At 41.4% G+C, this 12272-nt stretch overlaps 1 protein-coding gene across 11 annotated transcripts in view; it reads right to left on the bottom strand.

Annotated features, from left to right (window-relative positions):
• The window catches only part of NPAS3 (neuronal PAS domain protein 3), a 636914-nt gene that overhangs the window by 220919 nt on the left and 403723 nt on the right, over positions 1–12272 (bottom strand). For all 11 annotated transcript variants that reach the window (XM_081888853.1, XM_081888852.1, XM_081888849.1 and 8 more), the window contains one exon: positions 5813–5902. In XM_081888853.1, coding sequence (XP_081744979.1) covers positions 5813–5902 — 90 coding nt within the window. The remainder of the gene's footprint in view (positions 1–5812; positions 5903–12272) is intronic.

Raw genomic sequence — 12272 nt, forward strand, 5'->3', positions numbered from 1 at the left:
TATATCCCACAGCAGTTCATTCTTCTTGTGTATCTACAACGTGTTCCAAAGAAGTTGCAGAAGTTTCACCAAAGACTTTGATTCCTTTGCCATGTTTCCTCTGGCAGCATGCTTTACTTGGCTCCTGATCCTCACAATGGTAATGGTTTTATTTATTTACTTCAGTTATTTGTTACTTTTCAGGGCCAAGCCCTCACAAAGTGACATACAGAGACAGGGACAAGAAATTTGGTGCCTGAGGACAAGACAGTGGTGATAGTTTAATTTTACTTGTGGTGAAACAGCATCTTTCACCTGTGTGCAGCTAGCTAGCTTAGAGACTGCAGGGCAAGTTATGTAGCACACAAAGCTCTGTTCTCTACCACTTCACCATCACTGCCTGCCCTACAACATCTGCCACCTAAGTCAACTCTCTCACTCTACCTAATGGTAGGGCCGGCTCTGTACAGAAAGAAGTAAACCAGGGGTAGGCAACCTAAGGCCCATGGGCCACAAGCGGCCAACGAGCTGCCCCCGAACTGAGCCATCCACTTGGTGAGTCCCCTCACGCTGCGCTAAACCGGCATAGCACGGTGCAGGGACTCGCTTCCACAGTGCTGGAAATCGCATCTGTGCATGCGCAGATGCAGGAAATCGCAGGCGCTGATGCGCGTGCGTAATCAGGCCCACAGAGGGATCTCCGTTGGAGGGAACCGGCCCAGGCGAGGTAAACCTTGCCAACCCCTGAAGTAAACACATACAGAGTATGAAACATTGAGTAGATATAGACAAACAGATGCATGAAAGATACCAAATTAGAGCACCAAAATTCTCCCAAGGTAATGAGCAAAAAAGATAATTTTTGAATTAGGTCTTCTTGAACTGAAGGAGTCAAACAAGAGTTAGCCAAAGGAGAACACTAATTAGAAATTAGTTCATTTCAATCAGTCTCTCTCTTTTTGGGTGGGGTGGAGCTATTTTCTGAGCTGACTTAGGTGGCAGATGTTGTAGGGCGGCAGTGATGGTGTTAAGAGAATATGTTTGAGCAGACACTGTCCCAAAAATGTACTGGTACCTATTTGCAATACGTTTATATTATGATGTGAGGAAAACCGATCAACATTCACCAATTTCAACACAATCAATTCTGTGATCAACATTCCTACATTTACTCATACATCCCCAAAATGAATATTTTGGTAAGATTTCTTTCAAATTGCTCATGCACATCACATCCGTTTTTTAAAGCCTGTGCTTCCAGTCCCATGACAGAAATGTTAACCCTTTCCTCTGCCGCAGCAAGTAAATGGCTCCAGGTCTGAAAGCAGACATACTATCTAATCACTAGCTGAGCAACAAAACCAAATCTATGGAGATTATAATCAAATATACACTAGGCACTAAAAAAATAAAAATAAATCTTATGCATCATTCTCAAATCCAACATTACTGAATGTGTAAACTCTCAAAGTGTCACAAGGTTTATTCAACACAAACACAACCTCTGCCAGCTCATGGCACGAACCCAACAATGTTTATCTGATAGCAATGGGGAGAACATAAAGAATTGGAAGCAAGACATTTCATGTGTATATATCCTATTAATGCTTGATCTTGGCACCTTTATCACAAACTAGAATTCAATAACACAACAACCTACTACAATGACTTCCACGCTTTGAACAATTTCGAGATCACCAAAGTGAAACATTAGCATTTCCTTTCTAGAGGGAGAATTGTTTGCATAGCTATTTCTGCTGCTGCTCTTTGTGGTAAATAAAGCTTTTGAATGCTTAATTTAGTGTGGATGATTGCAGTTTCTATTTTGCTACCCTTAGTGATGAATCTGTAACATATCATAGCTTTCCTAAGACTGCTGAAAAGACTACTTGGATTGGTAATCTTTGGCCTCAGAGGTAAAGGGAGCATCTCCCTTTGTTTTACAGAACTAGAAAGTATCTATAACATTTATTTATCTGAAATATTTTCACCCACTTTTCTCTTCCAAACTCTTTTTTTTTAAACAGAAGCATCTCGACAGATTTTTATCTGCAGGATAATATTCTAATATAAAATACTGCACATGAACCAACACAATGCTGAGGGAACACAATCTCCTTCAACATAACCTCAGATGAAATGTACAAGGGGGTTGTGGCAATAAGAACTGCTGTCTCCTGAGGATTTCTGGTATTGACTGCCCCTTTCCAAACTCCTGGCGCAATCGCTAGTATATTACAGCACAATAAATGTGCATCTGTTGCTCATTTATAGAGCTATGTTAAAAGGTAAAGGTAAAGGTACCCCTGACCGTTAGGTCCAGTCCCGGACAACTCTGGGGTTGCGGTGCTCATCTCGCTTTATTGGCTGAGGGAGCCGGCATACAGCTTCTGGGTCATGTGGCCAGCATGACTAAGCCGCTTCTGGTGAACCAGAGCAGCGCATGGAAATTATGTTTACCTTCCTGCCGGAGCAGTACCTATTTATCTACTTGCACTCTGATGTGCTTTCGAACTGCTAGGTGGCAGGACTCATATTTGTGGGCTCTGAAGTAAGTCTCTCAGATATTTGTATTGCTTACTCAAGTAAGTGGGGAGAATTATGATTCCTGCATTCTTTTCTGGCTCAGATTTTAATCCAAGCTAGAAAATAATCCCCCTCTACCCAAACCACACTACCAAGCCGCTGCCTCTACTTTCCTCCCACTTCACTGACCAAGGTGCTACAAAGTTGGGGGAGACCTCCTCTCTTCCTTCATTCTCCCAGCGAGCTGTCACAGTTTGCTGCCAGAGCTATACTGCTGCTTCACCTTGGTCAATGCAGTGGGAGTGAAGGAGGAGGTTTATGCTTGAGAACAAGACAAAGGGCCACATCTACATAGGATTGGAAATAAGTTACCGGTGGCTATTTTCTGGTTTGGGGCTTATTTCAGCGCCAATCCAAATGCGAGCTGGAGGAGCTCAATCGGCCGTCACTCATTTGTTGCGCTGGACTGAAGATCCTACCTCAAAAAAGTAGTCCACCCCAGGAACATTTACGTATTCACCAAGTATGTAGTAAGCACACTATACTGCTGGGAGAACAAAATTATTTCCTGCAGTTAGCAGTATGATTGCACTCTGTTGCTTGAAATGCAGTTGTGGAAATCTCATGGGCACCTGCTGGCTAGTATCTGTGACATAACTAATGATAGGCCATCCGTTTTTTTTATCCCCCCCTTTTTTTTTACTCTTAGTTAAATTATTCCCAGATACACTAGGGGGAGGTACTTGAGGGACCAAAGGGTGCGGGGGAATTGCAATAAAAGGAGAAAATTAATTCTACCCCTCATTCCCTAGCTGATTCGATGCTGCGATCCTAACACCAGCTTACTGACTGGTCTCGAGTGTGGATATAAACCCTTTCAGCATCAAGTTTTCATATGTCAGCAGCCTATTTTAGCTGCAGGTGTGGCTAAGGACAAGAAGCTTTGAAATTCTGGGTTGAGAGCAATGAGCTTCAGTTATTCTGCTTTGGCAGTCTGTGTACAGCATGCTGGTGTGTACATCCTCTACACTTTTTGAAGAATGGGCCTGGGAGCATGATGACTATTCCCCACTGCAGAAGACACATCTCTTACATCTGAATTGAATATCATGTTATTGCCTTTGGATTAGGGATTGCAGGACTGTTTCACAAAAGCTAATATGCTTTTGTAACACTCTGAAATGGTCACCTATGGACGTGCCCTTAGAAAACATCATATTGGTTTACAGCACTTTATGAGTACACTGTGTTTTGCTTTTCACTTTCCCAACCAAAGTATTTGAGCTCAGCAAGCCGATTTCACTTGATCTAGCAGTAATAATGGGCACAATCTTTTTGTAATCGTATATTTTTGACTAATGCACTGATTAATAACAAAGAGGTGTTTCTTTTTGCATGCTTGGCAGTATGCGATGTTCAGACTTACTATTTATAATCAGAAAATCAGAAACCTATCCCTTAAGTCTAGACGCTGAATGAAGAAGTCTGTATGTAGCCTAATAATGTCTGACGACTGCTGCTGCTGCTGCTGAGCATAGAAGAATGCTTTAACAAGGACTAGGACAGGGTTAAAGCCAACTTTTTCCTTGAACAGATGATATTTCAGATGGCCACACTATTCCAGATGCATCAATTTCCTTGAAAATCGAATCCATATATGTGCATATGCTGTGCTGGCAGGAGGACTGCCTGAAATGGCCCCAACCCAAGAGCTAATATTCTTTTGGCTGGAATAATGCAATTATTATTTTCCTAGCTATCAGTCTAAGCATACAGAGCCATCTGTTATGCAAAGCAAACATACACATCTCAATTACAGAAAATGCAGTTGCCTTGACAGAATTTGGATTACTCCACTAACCAGGGCTGTAAAATTTGTTTTAAGCTAGTGTATAATGGATGCCTTTCAGGAGTTCCCTAATTAGCATTTACCTGTTTAAACTAATTATTCATCCTTCTTCTTTGCTGGTTTATTAAACTTTGTTAGACACCATGCATAAAACACGTTAATATGAACACAAGACAACAATAAACATTACAATCCTGTGTGGTTTTTCATTTAAAAAGTGCATTAACAACCATGTGGATTTGTTACGAAATATGAAACTTCTGATGTTGGTTTATAAACAGGCCAAAGAAGAGATTTTAATTCATTACAAAACTGAGGACTTCAGGTAAATTCAATACCAATTTTGAATTAACAAACCCTCATCCCCCCCCCCCCCGCGCTATTGTTTTGTTTGACAGAACTTCCATATAACTAGTATAAACACATAATTAATGTGTACTACATAAATACCACCATTTTCTATTAGGAGTTAATGGCTGCAATTCCATTGTCTCAAACACTATTTGAATCTTTTTTTCCTGCCACACCAATTATTTGGCTATCCCTTTTCATTACTTCAGGTTACCACTTTCAGCTTAGTTTAGGTGCAACGAAATAACGAAGGTTATTAAAAAGTTCTAGTCCTGAGAAGGGGTCTCCTAACAACCATGGCAAGAAATGCAAGATGGTTGCCCAATTCCAAACAGTAAGACACAAGCATTAGCACAACTGTGGAGTTCCTCAAGGGTAGCTAAACAAGAGGCATAGCATCCTATTTTGCAACTCATTGTTCGAGAAGTCTCCCAGAGTCTCCCAGAATCGTATCAGGATGGTTCCGGTGTACCATGTAGCAAATGCTACTGAGAGCTCAGCCATTCGAGATAAAACCAAAAGTAATACTTCTATTCCCCTATAATCTTAGATTTCAAAATATGTCAGTAATGGAACAACAATAATTAAAGTACAAGTGCTATATGAAAAAAATGTCCTCTGCAGATTTACGGAACATGTGCGGAAGCAGCAGAATGTGTCCTTGTTGAAACCCTCCCTGCGAGTCATTTTAATGGTCTCTTTCAGCATTTCTTGACTCCAAATGACTCCCTGTCATTGTGTCAGCTCCCTGGATAATGCAGGGTACTCCATAAACATCCAGTAATAGGACACAAGGGAAGTACTATTAGTGTGTCCCTTTCCTACCAGGTACCGAGGTTTAAAGTTCAAAACAATTGAGAAAAGAAACTTCATTTGTTCTCAATAAATTAATAATGATCCTTAGTGGGCAGAAAAAGTTTTTTTTTCAAGCTGGGGATTTTTTTAAAAAATCCATTTGAACATTCTATACCAACTTACATTTCTCAATGATTTTCTAGGGTGGATAAAATACAGTCATTAAAGTATAAATTCAATAACATGCGAAATGTTGCCAAATAGATTACTGAGCACAGGAGTGGAACTTGTGCCATTAAATGGTCTACTTACTTGGGATAGGCCTAGATAGATGGAGACGGTTTCCGAAATGTACAAGAATTTCCCCTCTTGATTTAGTGCAAATACAAATCCATCCAGTGACTGCAAAATAAGAAAAAAAGTGAGAAGTTTGTTATATGGGGATATATTTCACTAACAGATAAAGCACAGGCATCGCACATTCACTCTATTCTCATTATGGAAATATTGAAATTAACATACATTGCCATTCTTAACACTTTATTTCTGTTCAGTGCAGAAATGAAAGGAGTTTCCTTGCAGAAAAATGGAGATGAGAAGAACACTGTGGATTGCAGAAATTTGCTAATTAACAGAGGATTACGGGCCTCCTCTTCATTCACAAATTCACCCACACACATTTTTGTGCGAGCATAAACAAAACCAATCAACAGATTACTGTCAAATATGTTCACACCTGGAGACCATAGAAATCTTGTGAATTTAATCTCTTCAATGTCAGCTTGTACATTTATAAATTATATTCTGGCAGGTGTAAGGCTTTAGATATGGTTGCCAAAATATTTTATTAAAGAACATGTTATATACACATTTTTGGAAGCCACATGAAACATATAATCAATGAACAAACAAAAGGACTTATTCCTAACTGAAACACCACAGCACAGCACATTGAATCTATACATATTCATCAGGAATATACTTAATTTTATTATTTACTGCATTTGTCTTAAAGTGATAGTTTGTTATCCATACAATTTAGGTGAACACTCTCCTAAATACAGAATCAGGGGGCGGGGGCGGAATCCATTCCGGAACCCAATGCAAAGTTTGGGACCTATTGTGGACTTAACTTAATGACACTGATGCATGTTCCACCTTAGAAGGTGGTGGCCTTTTTTCACTGTAGGTTTTTAAAAAGATGACCATCCGTCACAGATCCTTTAGTGTGATTCCTGCATTGCAGAGGGTTGGACTAGATTACCCTTGGGATCCCTTCCAACTCTATTCCTTCCAATTCTATGGTGCAGCCTCTGTATTGCTTTCCAGAAACACCTGAGCCTGTATTTTAATTAATTGATGTCTGTTTTTATGCTTATTGTGTTGTTTTTATGTTAGCTGCTCTGAGCCTGGCCTCGGCTGGGCGGGATATAAATAAAATAAAATTGTTGTTGTTGTTGTTCAACACTGCAAGGTGCTTTCCACCAATTCCGCCTTTCCCCCAAAATATAGCCAGCACCAGTCCTTTTTTTCTGGGGGGATGCATACTCCTAAACATTTTGTGAAGCCAAGTTTGGCCTCACTGAGGGGCAGTACAGTCATACCTCGGGTTAAAGACGCTTCTGGTTAAATCTTTTCAGGTTGCGTCCTGTGGCGACCCGGAAATAACGGAATGGGCTACTTCCAGGTTTCACCGCTCGCGAATGTGCAGACGCTCGGAATGACGTGACGCACATGCACGGTGAATCGTGACCCGCACACGTGCAGACACGGGTTGCGTTCTGCTCATGATGCGAACGGGGCTCTGGAACGGATCCCGTTCACATCCAGAGGTACCACCGTATTTCAATATGAGTGGGACGCGGGTAGCGCTGTGGGTTAAACCACAGAGCCTAGGACTTGCCGATCAGAAGGTTGGCGGTTTGAATCCCCACGATGGGGTGAGCTCCTGTTGCTCGGTCCCTGCTCCTGCCTACCTAGCAGTTCGAAAGCACGTCAAAGTGCAAGTAGATAAATAAGTACCACTCCAGCAGGAAGGTAAACGGTGTTTCCGTGCGCTGCTCTGGTTCGCCAGAAGCAGCTTAGTCATGCTGGCCACATGACCCAGAAGCTGTGCGCCGGCTCCCTCGGCCAATAAAGCGAGATGAGTGCCTCAGCCCCAGAGTCGGTCATGACTGGACCTAATGGTCAGGGGTCCCTTTACCTTTACTTTAGGAAAATGAGAGTACCTACCCCTAAACATTTTTTTAAGGGGGGAAAAGTACCGGCCAGCACTAACAACAAAGGGCAGCAAGGTTCCTATGGAGAGGCTTCACAACAGAGCCGAGAATGCTACCCCAACAGTATCTCAGGTGCTAGGGTTGCAGGCAATGCTATTTTTCTAGAAAAGTATGAGCCAGAACTCACCATGAAAGCCTCCCTTGTTCTCTTAAAATGACCATGGTATCGACCTGAGAGATACCAGAACTGAGTTCCGGTGAGTTCCAGCTGAAAAAGGCCCTGGTTCCAGGGCTCCTTGCATTCTTACCTGGGACATTAGGAGCTCTGGGAACTACACTTCCCCCAGGGATCCTGGCACATGGGACATTGTTGCACATATTTGCATTGCTGCTAAAAAACCTTTGTAACCCCGTTTCTCAGGGACCTGACACCTGGAAGTGTTTTAGGCCTAGTGGATACCCTGCAGGGAGTACTCTCCAATGCTGCAGTAGCAATAATCTGGAAAATTCGCAGGGTGATGTGAATTGGGTGGTAGCAGGGAGGACAGATGGCCCCAAGTGAGTTCATTTCATTCAGGAACCAAGTATATATACAGTGGTACCTTGGGTTACATACGCTTCAGGTTACAGACTCCGCTAACCCAGAAATAGTACCTCGGGTTAAGAACTTTGCTTCAGATGAGAACAGAAATCGTGCAGCAGCGGCGCAGCAGGCCCCATTAGCTAAAGTGGTACCTTAGGTTAAGAACAGTTTCAGGTTAAGAACAGACTTCCAGAACGAATTAAGTTCTTAACCCGAGGTACCATATTCTCAGCTGCCTGTTTCATTAATGTGCTACTCACAACCGAGTAATGCAACTGCATAAAAAGTTTTCAGAGCGACTATAATGTGCCATCACCATTTTGTGCGTTACAAAAAAGAAGAGGGAGGAGACCATTAATAGATGAAAGAGAGGATATGGAAAGATGGACACATAAAACAAAGCATTAAAAGTGGCTCCCCATGTTACCACATGGGATTAATTCCAGGTAGTGCTGTGGCAATATCCAATATCCAAATGTTTTCTTCTCCAGTGAAAGCAGATTTAATTTTTCCGTCTCATTTGCAACACACTTCAAAATTTCTAGCCATAGGTAGTGAGTGTGTGTGTGTGTGTTCCCATTAAACATCCCTCCAGGCCTCTGCAGCCTCCCTAGCTGCCTGTACTTCCTGATCTGAAAAAAGCCCATGGGAAAAGTTACCTTATGCAGCCTGCCCCTGGGCTTTAATTTCAAGTGCAGGTAGTCAGAAGTCTGGCTACCAAGTGACCTAAAGATAGAAAAATAGTCCTACTGGATCAGGGCCTAGGCCCACCTTGTTCTCACAGTGGCCAACCAGATGCCCATGGGAAGATCCTGCTTTTTAAGGAAGGCCTTTTAGAAAAAGCTTTAAAAGTAAATTTGCTTCACTTTAAAGAAATAACCATGACTGGCTATCACGTACACAGTAGACAGCCTCCTCTGCTTCCCAAATGTACAGGAAAGCCCAAATGAGGATGTCATGGGGTTTTGGGAAGGCTGCAGAATGTTGACCACCGGAGAGGTGATTTATAGAATGAAAGAAGAGACAGGCCACAAAACCCCTCAGCTGCCTTGAAAGTAAGGTAAATGCAGCAAAAAAAACCCTGCATACCATCCATTTGATAACAGATAATTCGTCTACACAATTTACTTTCTCATTAATTGATGGGCAATAAATTTAAACATGCAGGATATATATTGGGCACCTTATTAATTCCAAGTTTTGAAAAGATTGAACATTACTGATCTTTGTTAGTTCAGTGAATTTCTTTTTCCTCTCTGTTTTTCTACACTGATCAAGCCTTCCATGTTCTATAGGAACACAGGAAGCTCCATTGTACTGAGTCAGACCACTGGTCCATCTATTTCAGTATTGTCTACTTTGACTGACAGCAATTGTCTGGGGTTTCAGAAAGGAGCTTTTTCCAGCCCAGCCTGGAGACACCAGGGATTGATCCAGGTACTTTCGATTCAATATAATCAATCTATGAATCACTTCACACAGAAAGAGCCCCGAAGTGATTTAGAACACAAACACACACACACACAAATATGATAAATCAAAGTGAATATACTAAAAGTGTTAATTCTAAAAAGTCAGCCAATAATATAAAAATAAGAAACCAGCCCGCATAAGGATGAATACTATTTTTTAAAATATCAAAAACAGACCACTAATGATGTCCACTTCTGGGAGAATAAAAATAGTGCCAGAAAGATGATAAGTTGGCATCAGGCAAAGTGGTCCTTAAGGTACTGGGGTCACAAGACATGCATGGCTATTTAGGTCAAAACCAGCACTCAAAAACAAATTGGCAAACAGTGCTGGCCACCCAGGAGCATCCCCAAACTGCACTTCTGCTTCCTCATGTTGTGTGTCTCCCATCTGCAACAGGTCACACCACACCCATCTGGACAGGAGAATTGCCTTCTAAGAGTGTCTCTATCTTGTCTGCACTGAGCTTCAGTCTGGTGACCTGCGTCAAGCCCATTAATGAGGTAAGACATGAGTTTAGCACACCAACCACCACGCCTGCTTGCAGCACAAAGGAGAAACAGAGCCCTGCATTATCAACATACTGATGACAACATCACCAGATATCCAAAACTCCAGGTCAATGAGTATCAATGAGGACACACTCTCCATGTCTCATTTATTTCAGTGAAGGGTGGGCAGATCCATAAATGCAAAAGGATGCTTCCTTCATTGAGATGGATTGAACATGTGACCTTTGGTATCCAGGCAGGTCTGGATGACAGAAGGCAGCCTCTCAGGTAACCCAGTGCCCAATTGTTCAAGGCTTTATTGGCAGCTAAAACAATTCCTTTAACAGGGCTGTTCCATGCTGGTGATAGGTTGTTCCACCTAGCAAACTAGCAACTATATTTTGCACCAGCTGCAGCTTCTTACCAACCTAAAGTGAGGGCCCAGAAAGATTTGTCCAGTCTTGACCATACATGGCCACTGTGTCTAAGTTATCTGGGTCCATGGACAGTTGTAGCTTGCGTGTCAGCCAGGACTGGTCCAAGGCATTTTTAGTCACTGAGGCCACATGGATCTCAATAGACATAGCTGGATCCAAGAGTGAGTGCAACCCCCATGAGAATAGGCAACTGACCTATACCCTGGATCCAGGAACCACTCACACATGGGGCCTTCATTTGGCCAGAATTCAGTCTGTTTATTGGCTTCTTATCCAGCCCGCCATTACAATGGTCTATGACTTGAGCAGCCACACCTCAGAGAAAAAGAGCAGTGATTTATTTCAAAGGATGTCATTTTATTCCATCTATGATCAGATCAGCTCCAGTTGTGATCATAACACAATAACAACTGGTGTGTGTTTAGAGAAAACAATGTCTTCTGTAATCTCACTCTGTTTCAGAACCAATAAGTCTCTGTGTGTTTTAATGTTTTTATTCCTTTGCTTCCTGAATAATTTCTAACACAATGATGAAAAGAAACTCGTTTTGGCAAGTATTCAGAGTTCTTTGATGTAAGAGGCAGAAACAGAATGAGCCACTTATTGGAAAACAAACAGTAAAGTTGTCATATTAAAGAAAGGATCTTCAATTTATATTTATGAATTAATAAAAATGTAAATCTACATAGATTTTAGTCAAACAAAAATATTTTTACCATGCAAGTAGTTTATTTTGAAAATTATCATAATTTCTTTTCAGATGAATACCACAGGAACCTTGAATACTAATATCAATTACTGGTGAGCAATTTCAAGTGACATTTGGGTCAACTTTAAAGTTTGTTAAAGACACACTCAAAACTTTTCCAGATTTAGAGAGCAATCATCAAGCACTGCTATTGTGTAAACTTAATCCTATCAACTATTAGTGTGTTCCATTTCTGTGGAGTTCCCAGGTAACTGTGGTTGAAATTAAGGAAGGTTGCAGAGCAGCAGTTTTTTTTAATGTGCTACACTTTTAAAAGACAATTCCGAAATGTCTGTATTTTGTCCATTAGTATCTATGGTTCTACTTTCTTCCGTTGCTGAGCAGGAAATGGGGCAATACTTCATTCCAACACTTTGCCAAGAAGATCTTAGTTCCAAAAATGCAATAAATAAATGTGTTTTCACTTTGTAAGGAACTAAAACACAGTAAGAAAGCCATTAAAGAAGCATATCACCAGGTGCTAAGAAAAAAAAATATGAAAGATCCTCCAGAAGAGGGAGAATGGGGGGTGGAGAGCCAGCATGCGAACCTACAAAGAAATGGATTATATTGGGCTTTAACAGGGAGCAAAACTATGGCGATACACCAGATGTACAAAAATGAACAAAATACTCATACATTCAAAATAATTTTTGGAAGAGGTTTACCTTGAACTTAGGAGAATCTTCCATAGTACCTGAGATACTTCTGCAAGTGCTGGATTCTCCAGACTTTGACATCATAGTGGTAAGAACAGTTAAATTATCAGTGGCCAATTGTGAACTCATCCATTGCTAATTATAGGAGCCATTTACACCCCA

This window comes from Podarcis melisellensis (assembly GCF_964234715.1).
Source record: "Podarcis melisellensis genome assembly, chromosome: 1".
Taxonomy (NCBI): Eukaryota; Metazoa; Chordata; class Lepidosauria; order Squamata; family Lacertidae; genus Podarcis; species Podarcis melisellensis.